Genomic DNA, 21,875 nt, shown 5'->3' with positions numbered 1-21,875 from the left:
ATCACTAGCAGTCGAGATGACAGGCATCTTATCCGCATGGCTGTAACGGTTCGTGCAGCCAAGTCTCGATCCTTGAGCCAACAGATGGGGACGTTTGCAAGACAACAACCATCTGCACGAACAGTTCTACGACGTTTGCAGCAGCATGGACTATCAGCTCGGAGACCATGGCTGCGGTTACCCTTGATGCTGCATCACAGACAGGAGCGCCTGCGATGGTGTACTCAACGACGAACCTAGGTGCACGAATGGGAAAACGTCTTTTTTCGGATGAGTCCAGGTTCTGTTTACAGCTTCATGATGGTCGCATCCGTGTTTGTCGACATCGCGGTGAACGCACATTGGAAGCGTGTATTCGTCATCGACATACTGGCGTATCACCCGGCGTGATGGTGTAGGGTGCTATTGGTTACACGTCTCGGTCACCTCTTGTTCGCATTGACGTCACTTCGAACAGTGGACGTTACATTTCAGATGTGTTACGACCCGTGGCACTACCCTTCATTCGATCCCTCCGATACCCTACATTTCAACAGGATAGTGCACGACTGCATGTTGCAGGTCCTGTACGGGCCTTTCTGGATACAGAAAATGTTCGACTGCTGCCCTGGCCAGCACATTCTCCAGATCTCTCACCAATTGAAAACGTCTGGTCAATGGTGGCTGAGCAACTGGCTCGTCACAATACGCCAGTCACTACTCTTGATGAACTGTGGTATCGTGTTGAAGCTGCATGGGCAGCTGTACCTGTACATGCCATCCAAGCTCTGTTTGACTCAATGCCCAGGCGTATCAAGGCCTTTATTACGGCCAGAGGTGGTTGTTCTGGGTACTGATTTCTCAGGATCTATGCACCCAAATTGCGTGAAAATGTAATCACATGTCAGTTCTAGTATAATATATCTGTCCAATGAATACCCGTTTATCATCTGCATTTCTTCTTGGTGTTGCAATTTTAATGGCCAGTAGTGTAGGTAATAAGTGTACAAGGGACTGCAGATATGTACTATAGCTTTGGCACAGGTGTGTGTATACATAAAACAACGATAAAAAAACTGTGCCGTGAATACGACCAATGATAGAAGAAAAGGTTAATGATTCGCATAAAAGTTCCAGGAAAAGCATGAACGAACTTCAGAACTGTTGTCTAAGCGTGAGGGGGATGGAATTAGGTAGCACTAAAAATCATATCTACGTTACGAAATCCTGTTGCAAGTTCACTGACTTTGCGCTCGCCTCGTTTCTGTGAAGGCAACGACGGACTATATTTGCCTCTTTTACGCTGTGCGAGGGCAGAAGATGGCTACTGCAGTGGCTGAAAATTCCAACTCCAGCTCGGCCCCCGTATTCTGATCTGAGTCACAGACATCTCACTCTGCAGCTCTAAGACCCAGCGTCTTGCCTCAAGCCCTGGAAGTGTCGCCTGCAGCAGCCTGAGGAGAACTGTGTTCTCTTTGGTCACCCGGAAGCAGTCATCTTCAAACTTTTCCCTATCAAATTTAGTAGGTATCGCTACTATCGGAATCTCGCTGGCAGCTTGCAACAGACATCTACATCTACATCTACATCCATACTCCGCAAGCCACCTGACGGTGTGTGGCGGAGGGTACCTTGAGTACCTCTATCGGTTCTCCCTTCTATTCCAGTCTCGTATTGTTCGTGGAAAGAAGGATTGTCGGTATGCCTCTGTGTGGGCTCTAATCTCTCTGATTTTATCCTCATGGTCTCTTCGCGAGATATACGTAGGAGGGAGCAATATACTGCTTGACTCTTCGGTGAAGGTATGTTCTCGAAACTTTGACAAAAGCCCGTACCGAGCTACTGAGCGTCTCTCCTGCAGAGTCTTCCACTGGAGTTTATCTATCATCTCCATAACGCTTTCGCGATTACTAAATGATCCTGTAACGAAGCGCGCTGCTGTCCGTTGGATCTTCTCTATATCTTCTATCAACCCTATCTGGTACGGATCCCACGCTGCTGAGTAGTATTCAAGCAGTGGGCGAACAAGCGTACTGTAACCTACTTCCTTTGTTTTCGGATTGCATTTCCTTAGGATTCTTCCAATGAATCTCAGTCTGGCATCTGCTTTACCGACGATCAACATTATATGATCATTCCATTTTAAATCACTCCTAATGCGTACTCCCAGATAATTTATGGTATTAACTGCTTCCAGTTGCTGACCTGCTATTTTGTAGCTAAATGATAAACGATCTATCTTTCTGTGTATTCGCAGCACATTACACTTGTCTACATTGAGATTCAATTGCCATTCCCTGCACCATGCGTCAATTCGCTGCAGATCCTCCTGCATTTCAGTATAATTTTCCATTGTTACAACCTCTCGATACACCACAGCATCATCCGCAAAAAGCCTCAGTGAACTTCCGATGTCATCCACAAGGTCATTTATGTATATTGTGAATAGCAACGGTCCTATGACACTCCCCTGCGGCACACCTGAAATCACTCTTACTTCGGAAGACTTCTCTCCATTGAGAATGACATGCTGCTTGCGACTTCCGCCAATGACAATTTAAAAAACAAGCACACTTTATCTACTACTGTCGTGGTTAACCAGTAAGATATATGTCTTTCTTGGCATGGGGGAGAAGGCAGGAAATCTGTCCCACTGCACGGCACATTTTCCGTTATGGCCAATCAAAAAAGACTTCCACATAGACGTGTGCGAGAGCACTCCACCCGCCACTGAAACAATTACTGAGCCAACCAGAGAGCCTCTTACTAAAGTCTGAACAAACATTCCAGCTTGCTCCACTGGGCTTAACGGCTGCTTCCATAGTATGTGGCTTCGTGTTCTCTCCTGTCTTTCAGATTCTCATCTTCAAAGGGCAGGCCACGACGTTGGGACCACGGTCTTACTTAAAACTTTGTGCACCTTTCGTAGGCCATTAAAACAACATAATGAGCTAGTAGCAAGGTGCACTACTCTTGCAATTCCGAGAAAATCGCAAAAGAAGTTTGCAGCTCATTACTAAGCCCAAGTCACGGTACGAAATACACAACCAAAACGTCATGTTGAAAAAAATGGCTCTGAGCATTATGAGACTTAACATCTGAGGTCATCAGTCCCCTAGAACTTAGAACTACTTAAACCTAAATAACCTAAGGACATCACACACATCCATGCCCGAGGCAGGATTCGAACATGCGACCGTAGCGGTCGCGCGGTTCCAGACTGAAGCGCCTAGAACCGCTCGGCCACACTGGCCGGCTCATGTTGAAAAGATGCATATTGTAGTCAGCTTATAAAATGTGAACTTTAACAGTGAGGAAGATGTTTTTCTAGTATGTTTTGTATTGTGATGGGATGTTTTGTGAGTTACGTGGTATTGCAACAAAAGTAATAAAAAAGAAGTGTAACTTAAATTCGGAGTGCAGATTAGTTTTTTACATCACCATTGTGCTAACTTTCAGAGATTTAATCTTCAAGAATGGTTTGTGACACACATCTATGAAGCTTTTGAATATGGCAAAATAACACCTAGGCCTTTCTGCATCCGAGCTTGGAATCATCACTACCTAGATTTTCGACGATTGAGCCATGAGTTTACAATGAGATCAGCGTGGGAAACACGAAAAGATGAGTGCCTAGTTTATCCATTATTTCATGAGGCGACTTTATTAACTGTGCTCTAATGACACCTGCCACATAATATAACTTTGCTGTTGCCCGAAAATGCAGTATTTAGCAGCGTGAGCAACACCATAATCATAATTTTTGACCGTTGTTGTGGTAGGGTTGTTAGAACACTACTTAACCTAAGTTATTCTAAGGACAAACACACACACCCATGCCCGAGGGAGGACTCGAACCTCCGCCGGGGCCAGCCGTACAGTTCATGACTGCAGCGCCTGAGATCGCTCGGCAAATCCCGCGCGGCGTCAAACAGCGGAATCACGTTCCTGTGACACATAAGCTTGCCACCAAATGCTGGAGCCTGTGTGCGGTAGAAATCTGTTGTCACTGCGAAAATGTTGATCGGGTAGGTATTTCTTTAGATGTAAGAAATGATGGAAATTGGGGCTAGCACCATCAGTACTACACGAAGAATCATCTCCAAGTACAACTCGAGCAGAAAGTATTTGGGCGTTAAAATGATCGTCTGCCAGCTCAACACACAAAAGTATCATGACCCTCATGGCGTGAACAGCTCGACGAAGTTTCCGCTGCTTAGATTTTGTCCTGGAAGGTGATACAGTGACGCCAACGCGTCTACTGCCTAGTTTTCCGGGATAAAACACCCTACCGATGTTTCATCACCTGTACAGGTCTTTTCCAAGAACTCGTCATCGTCATCAGAGTATGCGTGTAGAAATGTCGAAGCCGCTCCATAACCTTTGTCTAGCATTCTGGAGTCGTGTTCTTCGGCAACCAGCCAAGAACAACAGGTTCTCAGCAATAATTTCGCGCAACAAAGGACGGAATATATTCCATAAATGTCTGCTGATTTCCGTTATCTAAATAAATTGTTATCCATAATACGCTACCATACCAGATCAACATGACAGTCACTAATAAAAGACGGTTGCTCATTTCGCTCTTCATCATGGGCATATGTTGGCGAAAATAAGTGTTTAATGCCGTAGGTACACATAAAATATCATCCGAAATTGTGCTAAACGCATTCTTTGAAAATTATTTCGAGCAGTTAGTTCACGAGCCCACGCGAATAGTAAATGGTTGTGAAAACACACTTGACCTCTTAGCAACAAATAATCCTGAGTTAATAACGAGCATCAAAACCGATTTAGGGATTAGTGAACACACAGTTGTCGTAGCGAGATTAAATACTGCAATCCACAAATCCTCGAAAAATAAACAAAAAATATACCTATACAAAAAATCAGATAAAAATTCACTTGACGCCTTCCTGACAGGCAATCTCCACTCATCCCAAATTAATAATTTAAGTGTAGACCAGATGTGGCTTAAATTCAAAGAAATAGTATCGGCAGCTATTGAGATATTTATACCAAATAAATTAACAAACGACGGAGCTGATCCTCCTTGGTACGCGAAACAGGTTAGAACACTGTTGCAGAAACAACGAAACAAACATGCCAAATCTAAACAGACGCAAAATCCCCAAGATTGGCGATCTTTTACAGAAGTTCGAAATTTAGAGCGGTCTTCAATGCGAGATGCCTATAACAGTTTCCACAACGAAACTTTGTCTCGAAATGCGGCAGAAAATCCAAAGAGATTCTGGTCGTATGTGGAGTATGTTAGCGGCAAGGAACAATCAGTGCCTTCACAATACTGCTGTGCGGTGTGGGATCCTTACCAGATAGGACTGACGGAGTACTCGAAAAAGTCCAAAGAAAGGCAGCACGTTTTGTATTATCACGACATATGGGAGAGAGTGTCACAGAAATGATTCAGGATTTGGGCCGGAAATCTTCTCACGAAATTCCAATCACCAACTTTCTCCTCCGAATGCGAAAATATTTTGTTGACACCGGCCTGCATAGGGAGGAACGATCACCACGATAAGATAAGGGAAATCAGAGCTCGTACGGAAAGATATATGTGTTCATTCTTTCCGCGCGCAATACGAGATTGGAATAATAGAGAATTGTGAAGGTGGTTCGATTAACCCTCTGCCAGGCACTTGAATGTGATTTGCAGAGTATCGATGTAGATGTAGATGTAGATTTTAAAGATCTTCGTAAAGTTACCCACACCAATAACACCATCTGCTTTCTATAAGCCGGCACATACATTACACGGACTTGACGATGGATTTTTATCGGTGGTGTGTTCTGTACATTCAAAGGCTTGACGTATCAAATCTTGTAGATGGCGGAATATTTTTTATACGCTAAAATTGCAGTACAACTTCTGAAGAGGTAAGTATCTACGTATAAATGAGTCTACGGTAAATGTAAGCATCAAGCTCTTTCAGAATATTCCTAGAATCAATGAGGTCATAAATGACGTATCACTGTCGGTGACGTAACTAATTCCAAGCGGACATTGCAGAAAGAAGCAGACCGCGTGTTATCCGATCTACTCGATATGGCTATGCGTTGCAAAAGGTATAGCGGATTACGGAGGCGGTTTGAAATCCGAGAAGTAACGCGAGATCCAGCCTCGGGCGCTAGAGGCCATACCTCTCTCGTGTCTTCCTAGACAACGAGCAACAGTTGCCTGCGCTCACGGAAATATGAGGGAACTGTCGCACCATAATAAGCTCTTTAGATCGCGAGCCATAGAAACAAATCTCAATAAATGGTGCAATTATGAGGAAATGTCTGCAAATAAGGCCTTTTATGTCCATATGAAGTTGGTGTACGTATCCACATATTCTGTTTAGTTTTACAAATGCTCAGGAAAACTGAGTATTATCGCGTACATTAATATCGAGCACACTCATTATCACATTACATCTGCTTGTAGATACAGTGCTCTTACACAATAGGAAAATCAGCTTATGTAACTGACGAACAGAGAAAAGTGCCAACTAATCTGGAGCACGACTGAAAATTTTGATACCAATAAAAGAGCCACACAAACACTTTTAATCGTAAAAACACAATTAACAAATCCATTTGTCAGGTGATGTAAAATAAATAAAAAGTGGTCTAACTAAAAAATTCATATTTCTTTACGTTCTACACGAATACGTAATAAAAATGGGGGTTCCTATTTTTAAAAAAACCGCAGCTGATATCCGTTTGACCTATGACAGCGCCATCTAACGGGCCAACCATAGCGTCATCTGGTTTCCCCCTTCAAGCTAGACAAATTTCGTTCATGTAGTTTTTTCGTTTGACGTAGTTTTTTCGTTTGACACTTATTTCGTGAGATATTTCGCCCGGTCACGATCAATGGACCACCCTTATACCATGCTGTAAGAGTTGAAGAACATGAAAGGGAAGGGGTAGTTGCGAAAGGACTAACAATTTCGTAACTTATCTCCGATGTTCTTCAGTCTGTACGCGGAGCACGCAGTAGAGGACACCAAAGAGAAATTTGGGAAGGGAAATAAAATTCGTTGGAGAAGAAATCAAAATTTTGAGGTTTGCTGATGAACTTGTAATTCTGTCAGGTATGGCAAAGGACTTGGAAGAGCCACTGCACGGAATGGATTGTGCGTTGAAACGAGATTATAAAATGAACATCAACAGAAGTAAAATAATGGTAATGGGATGTAGCCAAATTAAATCAGGTGATGCTGAAGGAATTAGATTGGGATATGAGACTGAAAGTAGTAGACGAGTTTTGCTATTTTGGCAGCAAAATAGCTGATGATGGTCGAAAAGTGGAGAAGATATAAAATTCAAACTGGCTATAGTATGAAATTTTTTCGTAAGAAAGAGATATTTGTTAACATCGACTACAAATTTGAGTGTTAGAAAGCCTATTCTGAGGGTATACACGACATTTCAGAATCCCTACTACAGGGGTATACGGCTGTAGAGGGAGCTTATTAAATGACGTTTTGAAAGGAACCAATATCCAGAATTGTAAAGTCTTCCAGAAATGTAAAGTCTGGATGTAAAACACATTTGAAGATCGTATTGATTTCAAATCTCTTGCTTCACGGTACTCACACAGCGAAGGGGAGACAATGACTTCCGGACTGTGTGCTCTACAGGGGCATGGTCAACGTTTGGAGTACTCGTCGTCGGATTCTCTTCTGCTTTACGAACGACTTCCTCCTCAGAATCTGGAGAGCGGCGCGACCGTGGAGCACCGGTCAACGGACCAAGTTGCGAAAGTACCAAATTTTCGCAGCCGTTGTTGTATACGGACGAAAACAGTATGTGATGGGTTTCATAACTACAACAAGGACTACCGATGGCATCTTCTTCTCAGTTTGTGTGTGTACCATGAAGCGGGAGCTTTGAAATGGTTCAAATGGCTCTGAGCACTATGGGACTTAACAACTGTGGTCATCAGTCCCCTAGAACTTAGAACTACTTAAACCTAACTAACCTAAGGACATCACACACATCCATGCCCGAGGCAGGATTCGAACCTGCGACCGTAGCAGTCGCGCGGTTCCGGACTGAGCGCCTAGAACCGCTAGACCACCGCGGCCGGCTGGAGCTTTGAAAATGATCCGAGCTTGAAGTTTATTTTATGTCCAAACGGCACATATCCGGATATTGGTTCCATATGAAAACTTTAACTACTAACAAGGAAGCGTCAACACAACCTTATACTATAAGGAGATAAAAGTATTCTCGCAAGACATCGGCCCCAGCAATCGATCATGCGCGAAAATTTGGGCCACAATTCTGACAGTACGCGGTAATGACCTTCTGCGAGTACAGCTTTTAAATTTAAAATTACTCTTGTGTCGCTCTGTCATCCTTGTGATGTGAGCCGGCCAAATGCCCAGTGGACAGGACATTTATAAATTCGCGTTTGCCCGGGAATTTGTCCAAAGTCGTTCTAAATGCCCAAAATCTGGGTGTACCTTTTTAAAGTTTTTACTGCAAGAATGTACAATCCACCAATGAAAATAACGAATGGGACAGTACTCTCAATATTTAAGTTAGTAAATGTTTACACTTAAACCTACGTATGTCATTCATGACTTTATTGCTAAGAACTTAGTCGCGTGTTGCTGATAGTTGCTTATCATCTATAATGTTAGCAGTTCTACTCTTTACTTTCTGTCTCTGGAGCGCGCGCGCACACACACACCGTGTTGAACACCGGTGTAGTGATAAGCCGCTATAAAAATACATTATCCTTATGTCATCGCTTTGCAATGTAACACACTTTGTAACCCGTATCAAGCTCTGAATATTATTGAAGAATGCTTATTGATAACAAAATTATTACTGAGGATATTAAACAACTGTCGTGTGTTTCTTGGTGATAAATTTATTCTTAAATGTTCGTTTTCAGGGAGAAACAAAAAAAAGTGAGTTATTGTCAGCTATACGACATTTGAAATAGACTACAATTTTCTAGTCTGCTTCTTTGTTCATCTGCTTTCGTATGACTGCACCGCTGTGATCACAAAAAAAAGATTTAATAACAAAGAATCGATGCCCACCTTGCAGCTAATCTTCTCGATCCAGCAGTACACGGCAGTAACCTGAAGCCTATCAAGATGCTTTGCTGCAATAAGGTTTGCCTATGGCACAGCATAGCACACTAGACTAGATGTTATTCCGGTTAGAGAGAACTTGGCTGATTATAGGGATAAACAAGGAGTTTGATCCAGGAAATTTGTGTGGGAAGGAGTGGGTTCTCACTCTCAGGAAGATAAAATTCATCGTGTAAATCCTTTACTGCTGTGGCGAGGTGTAAGAAGCACTCGTGAATTGGTAGAAGTTGGCTTAAAACTTATGGGCGCTCCAGTTACATCTGCCGCTACAAAGCGCTCCAACTTTCTGATGGATCCGCAGTAGAAAAAGAAACAGACTCACATCAGAGAGAGCTGCAAAACTAACCTACCTCTCCTATAACAGGCAGTCGATGAATGGAGCCTGAACACGACATAAGCATGCTGATCTCAAGGAAAAATCAATACTGAACAGTCCAAGCAAAGACAAAATGGAAAGGAACCCCATAGTTAGCGAGGAATAAGATTCAGGAGAATACGAGGCAGAGTCGGAACTTCATGATTCTTCTTCAACTCATGAAGATCAAGAAACTAACCGAGAACCACTTTTTAGTTTTTTTGCAGTAGTGTAGTATAAGTAACAATACTACCCACAGGCTAGCTGCTTAATATGAACTATACTTTATTTCACAAATTACTTTTAAACTTGGGTGTTATTTTCTTTTTTTTATTGTTTACTTCCCCAAGAACTGACCATATTAAAGATGTAAAAGTTATCAGAATGAAATTTTCACTCTGCAGCGGAGTGTGCGCTAGTAAGAAACTGCCTGCCAGATTAAAACTGTGTGTCGGACCGAGCCTCTGACTCGGACCTTTGCCTTTCGCGGGCAAGTGCTCTACCATCTCAGCTACCCAAGCACGACTCATGACCCGTCGTCACAGCTTTACTTCTGCCGGCACCTCGTCTCCTACGAGGGCAGTTCAATAAGTAATGCAACACATTATTTTTCTGAAACAGGGGTTGTTTTATTCAGCATTGAAATACACCAGGTTATTCCCCAATCTTTTAGCTACACAACACTATTTTTCAACGTAATCTCCATTCAATGCTACGGCCTTACGCCACCTTGAAATGAGGGCCTGTATGCCTGCACGGTACCATTCCACTGGTCGATGTCGGAGCCAACGTCGTACTGCATCAATAACTTCTTCACAATTTTGGTAAACATTTTTGGAATACAGTGATCAATTAATTGTTATATTTAGATTAAAGTTCAGTCTTGATCACGTTATGTCTGTTTTAATGAGTAACCGGTTTCGGTTTTTTCTATAAAACCATTATCAGACCCATTGGCTCCCTTGGGTTGGTAGGTGGAGCTCCCCTTGCTGCTGTGCTCCACTCGTAACACGGTGTTGGCTCTTCTGCTACCACAAAAATCACCTACCTGACCTTGTATGAAAGAGAAACTTACCGATTTCAGCTGAATACGGACAGTGCATTAAATGCGACGGTGACATATGAAAATGTGTGCTCGACCGGGACTAGAACCCGGATGCTTCGCTTCTATAGAACGTTTCCTTAACAGCCTTTTCTTCTTTTTTTATTTTGTTCGTTCAAAATGGTTCAAATGGCTCTGAGCACTATGGGACGTAACATCTGAGGTCATCAGTCCCCTAGAACTTTTTTTTTTTTTGTCATCAGTCTACTGACTGGTTTGATGCGGCCCGCCACGAATTCCTTTCCTGTGCTAACCTCTTCATCTCAGAGTAGCACTTGCAACCTACGTCCTCAATTATTTGCTTGACGTATTCCAATCTCTGTCTTCCTCTACAATTTTTGCCCTCTACAGCTCCCTCTAGTACCATGGAAGTCATTCCCTCATGTCTTAGCAGATGTCCTATCATCAAGTCCCTTCTCCTTATCAGTGTTTTCCACATATTCCTTTCCTCTCCGATTCTGCGTAGAACCTCCTCATTCCTTACCTTATCAGTCCACCTAATTTTCTACATTCGTCTATAGCACCACATCTCAAATGCTTCGATTCTCTTCTGTTCCGGTTTTCCCACAGTCCATGTTTCACTACCATGCAATGCTGTACTCCAGACGTACATCCTCAGAAATTTCTTCCTCAAATTAAGGCCGGTATTTGATATTAGTAGACTTCTCTTGGCCAGAAATGCCTTTTTTGCGATAGCGAGTCTGCTTTTGATGTCCTCCTTGCTACGTCCGTCATTGGTTATTTTACTGCCTAGGTAGCAGAATTCCTTAACTTCATTGACTTCGTGACCATCAATTCTGACGTTAAGTTTCTCGCTGTTCTCATTTCTACTACTTCTCATTACCTTCGTCTTTCTCCGATTTACTCTCAAACCATACTGTGTACTCATTAGACTGTTCATTCCGTTCAGCAGATCATTTAATTCTCCTTCACTTTCACTCAGGATAGCAATGTCATCAGCGAATCGTATCATTGATATCCTTTCACCTTGTATTTTAATTCCACTCCTGAACCTTTCTTTTATTTCCATCATTGCTTCCTCGATGTACAGATTGAAGAGTAGGGGCGAAAGGCTACAGCCTTGTCTTACACCCTTCTTAATACGAGCACTTCGTTCTTGATCGTCCACTCTTATTATTCCCTCTTGGTTGTTGTACATATTGTATATGACCCGTCTCTCCCTATAGCTTACCCCTACTTTCTTCAGAATCTCGAACAACTTGCACCATTTTATATTGTCGAACGCTTTTTCCAGGTCGACAAATCCTATGAAAGTGTCTTGATTTTTCTTTAGCCTTGCTTCCATTATTAGCCGTAACGTCAGAATTGCCTCTCTCGTCCCTTTACTTTTCCTAAAGCCAAACTGATCGTCACCTAGCGCATTTTCAATTTTCTTTTCCATTCTAGAACTTAGAACTACTTAAATCTAACTAACCTAAAGACATCACACACGTCCATGCCCGAGGCAGCATTCGAACCTGCGACCGTAGCGGTCGCGCGGTTCCAGACTGAAGCGCCTAGAACCGCTCGGTCACAACGGTCGGCTTTTGTTCGTTATTGTTCGATGCGTTTAGTCATGGCGGATGTCACATGACAACCGTTCAAGTTCATCGTTGATCCATTCACTCAGGATGTCTTTTCTACTACAGATAACAGCCAGCTCTCTGGCCGAACACGCTGCACGCTGAGCTACCATGCCGGCACCGCCTCGGTCACTCGGTCATCCGAGCACCCCCCCCCCCCCCCCCCCGCCGCCCTCCTTTCCAGCCCAAGTCCCACATGCTGCACATTGCACGTGTTGTGTTCTCCGTCCAATTATGCGCTGTATGCTCGCAGCTATTCAGTGTTCGAACGAATGAGTGCATCCGCACAGAAGATATCATTTCACCTCCAAGAAGCATATATGTACATATTTATACGTGTGGTGTCTGTTCTTTCGGACATGTCCGAAAGAACGGACACCACACACGCAAATATTGACCATTATTTTAAAGGAAAAAAAGCACACTTGCAAGATATCAAACGCAATAATCGAGCCCGAGCGAAATTTTAGGACATAATTCACATAGTACCCAGTTATAAACTTCCGAATGTGCGGCATTTAAATTTCGCGCACACCAATTGTTTGTCACTCGCCGCGCCCCATTGCAGCAACTCGAACGTCGGAGCGCGAAGTACTACAGAGTGGAGTAAGAGGTTTTTGAAATACTTTTCTGACATTGGTAAGATGCTGTGTTAATTGTCGAAGTGCACAATTGCTTACCAATAGCTGTTGCCAGTGATCTTTGCTTCGAACATTTTTATGTTGCGATTCACAAATGCAGTGTAATCGAATGAAGCGATTCAGTGTGTCATTAAAGAAGGAACGGAGCGCTATTCGGTATTAACACGATTGTTATGCGTTATTTTCTTTAGATTTCAAGACTGATAGTGTAAAAGTGAGGAGACACGCTGTTCTTCAAAGTGATTGGCGTGCCTACATTGTAAATCGAAGGTAATTAATTTCATAGTAAGTCTTTAGGTGCTTATGTTCACTCGTTAAGGTTCTGGGCCGTATATATAGCTGCTGAATATCAGTATGAGAATGTTGTCAAATAATACTGAACGTATATGTGCGTAAGGTTGACATTTACTGATATTGCTTACTACTTTTAGCTAAGACTAACGTGTGTGCTCGAGAAGGATTTCATAACACGTTCGGCAGATGTGTCCACCTCTTGTCTCTTCTACCTTGGCCTTCAACATAAGCGAATAGGAGGGCTCTGGTAATCACTCTCCTGTACAGTACTTCGCACACGGGCATTCGGCCGAGATTTCTGGCCATTTGTAAATTGAGGCAAATGTCCACAATAAATGCCTGGACAAATGCCCAAAATTCAAAACTGTCCGTGCATTTATGCATTTTAAAGATTAATTGATGAGCGACGGCTATAAAAAATTTAAGTTGATATTTTGTACTGGAAAAGTTGTATTGCAACACTGCCTTTTCAGTGGTTGAGTAACCAAGTTTAAAAAGCCACTTGAGAGTTACAGGAGAGTTACGAGGGCAAATAAATTGGACTGTAAACATAACTTTTAGACGAAACGTCCTGGCAGATTAAAACTGTGTGCCGGACCCACCCGCGAACTCGGGATCTTTGCCTTTCGCAGGCAAGCTGTCAGTCGTGGTTGGGTAGCTCAGATGGTAGAGCACTTGCCCGAGAAAGCAAAGGTCGTGAGTTCGGGTCCCGGACTAACACACAGTTTTAATCTGCCAGGAAGTTTCATATCAGCGCACACTCCGCTGCAGAGTGAAAATCTCATTCTGGAAACATCCCCCAGGCTGTGGCTAAGTCATGTCTGTGCAGTATCCTTTCTTCCAGGAGTGCTAGTTCTGCAAGGTTCGCAGGAGAGCTTCTGTTAAGTTTGGAAGGTACGAGGGCAGTTCAATAAGTAATGCAACACATTTTTTTTCTCGGCCAATTTTGGTTGAAAAAACCGGAAATTTCTTGTGGAATATTTTCAAACGTTCTCGCTTCGTCTCGTGTAGTTTCATTGACTTCCGACAGGTGGCAGCGCTGTACGGAGCTGTTAAAATGGCGTCTGTAACGGATGTGCGTTGCAAACAATGGGCAGTGATCGAGTTTCTGTTGGCGGAAAACCAGGGCATCTCAGATATTCATAGGCGCTTGCAGAGTGTCTACGGTGATCTGGCAGTGGACAAAAGCACGGTGAGTCGTTGGGCAAAGCGTGTGTCATCATCGCCGCAAGGTCAAGCAAGACTGTCTGATCTCCCGCGTGCGGGCCGGCCGTGCACAGCTGTGACTCCTGCAATGGCGGAGCGTGCGAACACACTCGTTCGAGATGATCGACGGATCACCATCAAACAACTCAGTGCTCAACTTGACATCTCTGTTGGTAGTGCTGTCACAATTGTTCACCAGTTGGGATATTCAAAGGTTTGTCCCCGCTGGGTCCCTCGTTGTCTAACCGAACACCATAAAGAGCAAGGGAGAACCATCTGTGCGGAATTGTTTGCTCGTCATGTGGCTGAGGGTGACAATTTCTTGTCAAAGATTGTTACAGGCGATGAAACATGGGTTCATCACTTCGAACCTGAAACAAAACGGCAATCAATGGAGTGGCGCCACATCCACTCCCCTACCAAGAAAAAGTTTAAAGCCATACCCTCAGCCAGAAATGCACGCGTTTTAGCTCAAGCAGGCTAGCGTGAGGAGGGAAGAACTATACTGATGTGAGGTCTGGAACATGACAAGGAATGAGAATTCAGAAAGCGGACGTAATTAGTTTGATATTTAACTTTAATCCATTAATGATGAACGTCGCTCTTGACGGTACATAATTCACAATATTATCTGTTCAGAATACATTCTTGAAGATATTTCTTATAGTAACTGAATATGGCGCCTTGCTAGGTCGTAGCAAATGACGTAGCTGAAGGCTATGCTAAACTGTCGTCTCTGCAAATGAGAGCGTATGTAGACAGTGAACCATCGCTAGCAAAGTCGGCTGTACAACTGGGGCGAGTGCTAGGGTGTCTCTCTAGACTAGACCTGCCGTGTGGTGGCGATCGGTCTGCAATCACTGATAGTGGCGGCACGCGGGTCCGACGTACACTAACGGACCGCGGCCGATTTAAAGGCTACCACCTAGCAAGTGTGGTGTCTGGCGGTGACATCACAGATTTTTCTTATAAGTCGACTCTAAAGTTCCTAGAAGCCTGTAACATGAATTTGAAACACCTTATGTGTCTGGAGTTATCTGTGTGCGAAAGTGAAACGTGGACGATAAACAGTTCAGACGAGAATAGAATAGCGGTGTTTGAAACGTAGTGTTGCAAAATAATAATAACTGCCGAGGCGGTACTAAATCGAACTGGGGAGAAAAATGTATAGCACACCTGGACTAGAAGAAGGGATCGGTTGGTAGGACACATCTCCTTCGCCACCGTGGTACTGTCAGTTTGGTAAGAGGGGTGGGGGATGGGGAGAGGGGAGGGGGGTGACTGTAGAGTGAGACCTGGACTACAGTAGGCAGGTTCAAACTAGAGATGGATCGATCTCGTTCATTCCAGTGAACTACTTCATTCATTTCACTCTTTGCCGTGAAGCGTTCAAATGAAGTAGTTCATTCATGAAGTAGGGAAGCCTGGCGAAGTTGCCCAGTTCGCCGCTCAGCCGCGGCTATGCTCGCTTCGCCTCGCTCGTACAATAAAGCTTCGTAATACTTCATAGTTTTACCAACAGATGGCCGAACTATGCAGTAACGTGCACGCACCGTTTTACACTCTTACAGCGTCTGAGCATGGTCGAAAGGGACAAAGGAAAGATATACAGAGAAGCCTGTCACATATAAAGAAGGTATTACATTTAATCATGCTTGACATTTTCTCATGAAGCGCCCAAAAAAGTCTTTATCTGCCAAGTGAAACATTATTTGTTGTATTCATGGACTGAAAACTAGGGCTACCAACGAAATACAGTCCAATTTTACGTTCCTTTTAAAATTTAATCTAAAATAGAATGAGTATGTTTACCACTGTCACAAAGTCTACAGGGTGTTACAAAAAGGTACGGCCAAACTTTCAGGAGACGTTCCTCACACACAAAGAAAGAAAATATGTTATGTGGACATGTGCCCGGAAACGCTTACTTTCCATGATGGAGCTCATTTTATTACTTCTCTTCAAATCACATTAATCATGGAATGGAAACACACAGCAACAGAACGTACCAGCGTGACTTCAAACACTTTGTTACAGGAAATGTTCAAAATGTCCTCCGTTAGCGAGGATACATGCATCCACCCTCAGTCACATGGAATCCCTGATGCGCTGATGGACCCCTGGAGAATGGCGTATTGTATCACAGCCGTCCACAATACGAGCAAGAAGAGTCTCTACAATTGGTACCGGGGTTGCGTAGACAAGAGCTTTCAAATGCCCCCGTAAATGAAAGTCAAGAGGGTTGAGGTCAGGAGAGCATGGAGGCCATGGAATTGGTCCGCCTCTACCAATCCATCGGTCACCGAATCTGTTGTTGAGAAGCGTACGAACACTTCGAATGAAATCTGCAGGAGCTCCATCGTGCATGAACCACATGTTGTGTCGTACTTGTAAAGGTACATGTTCTAGCAGCACAGGTAGAGTATCCCGTATGAAATCATGATAACGTGCTCCATTGAGCGTAGGTGGAAGAACATGGGGCCCAATCAAGACATCACCAACAATGCCTGCCCAAACGTTCACAGGAAATCTGTGTCGATGATGTGATTGCACAATTGCGCGCGGATTCTCGTCAGCCCACACATGTTGATTGTGATAATTTACAATTTGATCACGTTGGAATGAAGTCTCATCCGTAAAGAGAATATTTGCACTGAAATGAGGATTGATACATTGTTGGATGAACCATTCGCAGAAGTGTACCCGTGGAGGCCAATCAGCTGCTGATAGTGCCAGCACACGCTGTACATGGTACGGAAACAACTGGTTCTCCCGTAGCACTCTCCATACAGTGACGTGGTCAACGTTACCTTGTATAGCAGCAACTTCTCTGACGCTGACATTAGGGTTATCGACAACTGCACGAAGAATTGCCTCGTTCATTGCAGGTGTCCTCGTCGTTCTAGGTCTTCCCCAGTCGCGAGTCATAGGCTGGAATGTTCCGTGCTCCCTAACGCCGATCAATTGCTTCGAACGTCTTCCTGTTGGGACACCTTCGTTCTGGAAATATGTCTCGATACAAACGTACCGCGCCACGGCTATTGCCCCGAGCTAATCCATACATCAAATGGGCACCTGCCATCTCCGCATTTGTAAACATTGCACTGACTGCAGAATCACGTTCGTGATGAACACTAACCTGTTGATGCTACGTACTGATGTGCTTGATGCTAGTACTGTAGAGCAATGAGTCGCATGTCAACACAAGCACCGAAGTCAAGATTACCTTCCTTCAATTGGGCCAACTGGCTGGCTGGTTCAAATGGCTCTGAGCACCATGGGACTTAAATTCTAAGGTCATCAGTCCCCTAGAACTTAGAACTACTTAAACCTAACTAACCTAAGGACATCACACACATCCATGCCCGAGGCAGGATTCGAACCTGCGACCGTAGCGGCCGCGCGGTTCCGGACTGTAGCGCCTTTAACCGCTTGGCCACCGCTGCCGGCGGGCCAACTGGCGGTGAATCGAGGAAGTACAGTACATACAACTAAAATGAGCTCTAACATGGAAATTAAGCGTTTCCGGACACATGTCCACATAACATCTTTTCTCTATTTGTGTGTGAGAAATGTTCCCTGAAAGTTTGGCCATACCTTTTTGTAACACTCTGTATATATCTACGTTAAGTAATTATTCAGAAGTTTTCCTGTAGGTTTTATTTTTGTTGAGAATAATAACCCTCCAGATTCAAAACGTAAACTGTCACCTGTAGTCATTGGTACGATTTCAGGTAAAATCCCTCTTTCAGTGTTATTAACAAACCTTTTATTTTCATGTTGGCTGTGCGTGTTCACACAGTCAGCCTCTTCGTTTGTATCTGTAATATTCATTTGACCGCAAGCGCTGCCAACGGTAAGCTACCGGTAGACGGGTAGTATAACAACTTCACAAATAGTCACGGGTAATGATGTCAGCACTGCAGGAAACAGCTGACGCTGCCTTCCCCTCGCCCCTCACCTTCCCAACCCCTAGCAAACCTATCGTTTCCCACAAACGCCGCGCGATTCGTCGACAGGCAATAGAGGGGGGACTGAAGTGAGGGGAGAATGAGTGACATAGCGGCGATGTAATGGGATGAGGGAGAGGGGAAGAGAGTGAGTGAACTAGAAAAAAGAGTGGAGTGTGTTATCTGTGAAGAGTTTGAAGTACCAGTTCATTGAAATTGAGTGGTTAGTTCACACTTCACTGGAGTGAAGCGTTCATTTGAACGACTCATTCACGAGCTCCCCATTACTAGTTCAAACGGATGTAGGTTGTATTAGCTACGCAGACGTGAGGCCGTTTGCACTGGACACACTAGCGTGTAGAACTGCAGCAAACGAATCATCAGACGGACAGCAACAGCAGCAACAACTGTACACTTTCATTATTACTGAAAAGGTGCCTTTAGCACACAGAATGAGAATGGCCGCGTATCAGCTAGTTTTGCCTGGGGAGCTGAGTTAGAGAATACGTGGAATTCTTAGTGGGAGGGGAAAACCCCGGCGCCTATCGACGCGACAGCGGCACGCGAAACAATCGATAGGAGCAGGTGCGTTCTTACCGATGTTGTCGCCACCGTGGTGTACGCTGATGACAGTAACGGAGCCCGAAGCCACGTCACCGCCAGGGTCCGCGGGAGCCGCTTGCTTGGGGAGGCCCCAGCTGCCAACAGACACGCTCGTCTCCATCAGCGGTGTTGGGGCATGGCGGCCGGCTTCGGGGCTTCACATCGCCTCGTCACCTGCACAGCCAGCGCCACCTGGCGTCACACAAATGTACACACTACGCACTGCTGCAGCGCCGCTAGCGATGCACCGCTATTTTACTTCCGAATAACCGGTATTTTTGGGTGTTTGGTTCAAATGGCTCTGTGCACTATGGGACTAAACTTCTCAGGTCATCAGTCCCCTAGAACTTAGAACTACCTAAACCTGACTACCCTAAGGACATCACACACATCCATGCCCGAGGCAGGATTCGAACCTGCGACCGTAGCGGTCGCGCGGTTCCAGACTGTAGCGCCTAGAACCGCTTGGCCACTTCGGCCGGCTTGGGTGTTTGTTTCGTCTCGGTTATAACACGTGCTTTTTACATCTTACTAATAACCGAGTTAAAAACCAAAATATTAATTACACTCGCGAGCCAAATAAACTGGTACACCTGCCTAATATCGTGTAGGGACCCCGCGAGCACGCAGAAGTGCCGCAGCACGACGTGGCATGTACTCGACTACTTTCAGAACTAGTGCTGGAGGAAATTGACACCGTGAATCCTGCAGGGCTGTCCATAAATCCGTAAGAGTACGAGGGGTGGAGATCTATTACAAACAGCACGTTGCAAGGCATCCCAGATATGCTCAATAATGAAACTTCCTGGCAGTTTAAAACTGTGTGCCAGACCGAGACTCGAACTCGGGACCTTCGCCTTTCGCGGGCAAGTGCTCTACCAACTTTTTTTAAATTCTTTTTTTTATTGAAACTTCCTGGCAGATTAAAACTGCGTGCCCGACAGAGACTCGAACTCGGGACCTTTGCTTTTGCGAGCAAGTGCTCTACCATCTGAGCTACCGAAGCACGACTCACGCCCGGTCCCCACAGCTTTTACTTCTGCCAGTATCTCGTCTCCTACCTTCCAAACTTTACAGAAGCTCTCCTGCGAACCTTGCAGAACTAGCACTCCCGAAAGAAAGGATACTGCGGAAACATGGCTTAGCCACAGCCTGGGGGATGTTTGCAGAATGAGATTTTCACTCTGCAGCGGAGTGTGCGCTGATATGAAGTAAAAGCTGTGCGGACCGGGCGTGAGTCGTGCTTCGGTAGCTCAGATGGTATTAAAAAACTGAGTGGAAGGATCAACCACCGAACTCGAACAGGATGTCTTGTGACGTCCGCAACGACCAAACACAACGATCAATAACTAACAAAATAAAAAAAAAGATGGTAGAGCACTTGCCCGCGAAAGGCAAAGGTCCCGAGTTCGAGTCTCGGTCGGGCACACAGTTTTAATCTGCCAGGAAGTTTCATATCAGCGCACTCTCCCCTGCAGAGTGAACATCTCATTATTTTTTTATTGTTATCAGTATTATTTTGTTTATTTGTTTATTCAATTTCAATGTCCCAGAAGAAAAAGCACACACGAAAAAATTAGGAAAGAAATATAGGGCCGAAGTGACATCCTCGTCACTTCACTGGGAGTAATATCCTGTCCCTCGAGACAACGTAAACCTGGGACTCCCCACCGCTTCGAGGGGTCATGAAACAAGCTGCCTAGAAAGTTCGCAAAGTGCGTTTTATATGTAGAGTGGCGTCGGACGATTTCGTGTTGTTCTAGTAGATAATCCCAATAGTCCATGCCCGGTATGGAGAGGTCCGGTTCTAGGCGCTACAGTCCGGAACCGCGCGACCGCTACGGTCGCAGGTTCGAATCCTGCCTCGGGCATGGATGCGTGTGATGTCCTTATGTTAGTTAGGTTTAAGTAGTTCTAAGTTCTAGGGGACTGATGACAACAGCAGTGAAGTCCCATAGTGCTCAGAGCCATTTGAACCATTTTGAACGGAGAGGTCCCCTTTCCGCACCGGAGTTGAAGAAAATGATTCTGAAGGTCGAATTAACTGCCGATTTGTTGTGCTTATTGTTGCCATGGCTGAGATTGCTGGATGCAATGTGCGCGAGCTGTGTTATCACAGCTGAACATTCCGTAGTCCACCATCGGAAAAGTACTGCGACCAATTGGGAAATGGTATTTCTACTGCGGTTGAAGGCTGTCGCTGGTGCATATGGCCATCAAAATGAGCAACGTTTATATCCTTTACCGTAAACATGGTACGTTATTAAATGTTACCGTTCCATGTGGAAATTAAAATGCGTTTCTTAAAATAGTTTACTCATTATTTACTTCCCGCATGTTTCTACATATCCTTCCATAAAGTTTCAGTGTCTTACGATCACTCGCTTTTCATGGCTGCTTCTCAAGTAGCGAAAGCTTAATTATAACCACAACGTACTACGTCTTCTTTCAACAAATTTCTAGTTGTAATATTAGCTGCTGCCGACCTGTACGTGGCTACAACGTTGGACTGCCACAGTCTGGTGATATTTCGAAGCCCATTCAGGCGTGTTCGGGTGAGTACAGAAGTGTTAAGTCCTCCACGCGAGAGAAGTGGAATTATTTACGGTTATGTAACTGCGCGAGGAAAACTTGAATTGTGCAATGAGCAACATAGTGAATCAATTTCATTTGTCGGCAGAGCGACTTGAAATGTGCCTAAGTAGAAACTCCCGGCACAAGCGCGAGACGAATGTAAGTAAATTAAAGCACGAAGCCGTACACCGTCACGGAGTGAAGCAGTCTAATTTAGCGGCTTCATTTAACACAGCTCGTGAACCGCGAAATGATCTCCTTATTGGGAACACTTGTTTTTGCGGCTTACTTGCACGATACTGGTTCCCGTCGCAGGCTCCTTCAAACATCCCAATTACAATGAGCACGAGTCTGTGGAACCATTTTCTCTGTCCATATTTCGTTCACTAAGTCACGCGTGAATGTTTAGAAACCAGCAATACCGTCATTCAACTCAAATAAATTTATTTTGTGTGTCGGGCTTATAACTGAA

General features: G+C 44.5%; 1 protein-coding gene across 3 annotated transcripts in view; it reads right to left on the bottom strand.

Moving 5' to 3' along the window:
* Positions 1-21,875, bottom strand: part of LOC124554716 (nuclear hormone receptor FTZ-F1 beta) — a 408,700-nt gene that overhangs the window by 120,376 nt on the left and 266,449 nt on the right. For 2 of the 3 annotated variants that reach the window (XM_047128362.1, XM_047128363.1), the window contains exon 3: positions 18,824-19,003. The exons of the other annotated variant lie outside the window; for it this stretch is intronic. In XM_047128362.1, coding sequence (XP_046984318.1) covers positions 18,824-18,950 — 127 coding nt within the window. In that variant the 5' untranslated portion in view covers positions 18,951-19,003. The remainder of the gene's footprint in view (positions 1-18,823; positions 19,004-21,875) is intronic. 3 annotated transcript variants of the gene reach the window in all.

Source organism: Schistocerca americana, chromosome X (assembly GCF_021461395.2).
Source record: "Schistocerca americana isolate TAMUIC-IGC-003095 chromosome X, iqSchAmer2.1, whole genome shotgun sequence".
NCBI classification, from domain to species: domain Eukaryota; kingdom Metazoa; phylum Arthropoda; class Insecta; order Orthoptera; family Acrididae; genus Schistocerca; species Schistocerca americana.
This window is presented reverse-complemented; position numbering and strand designations above follow the sequence as displayed.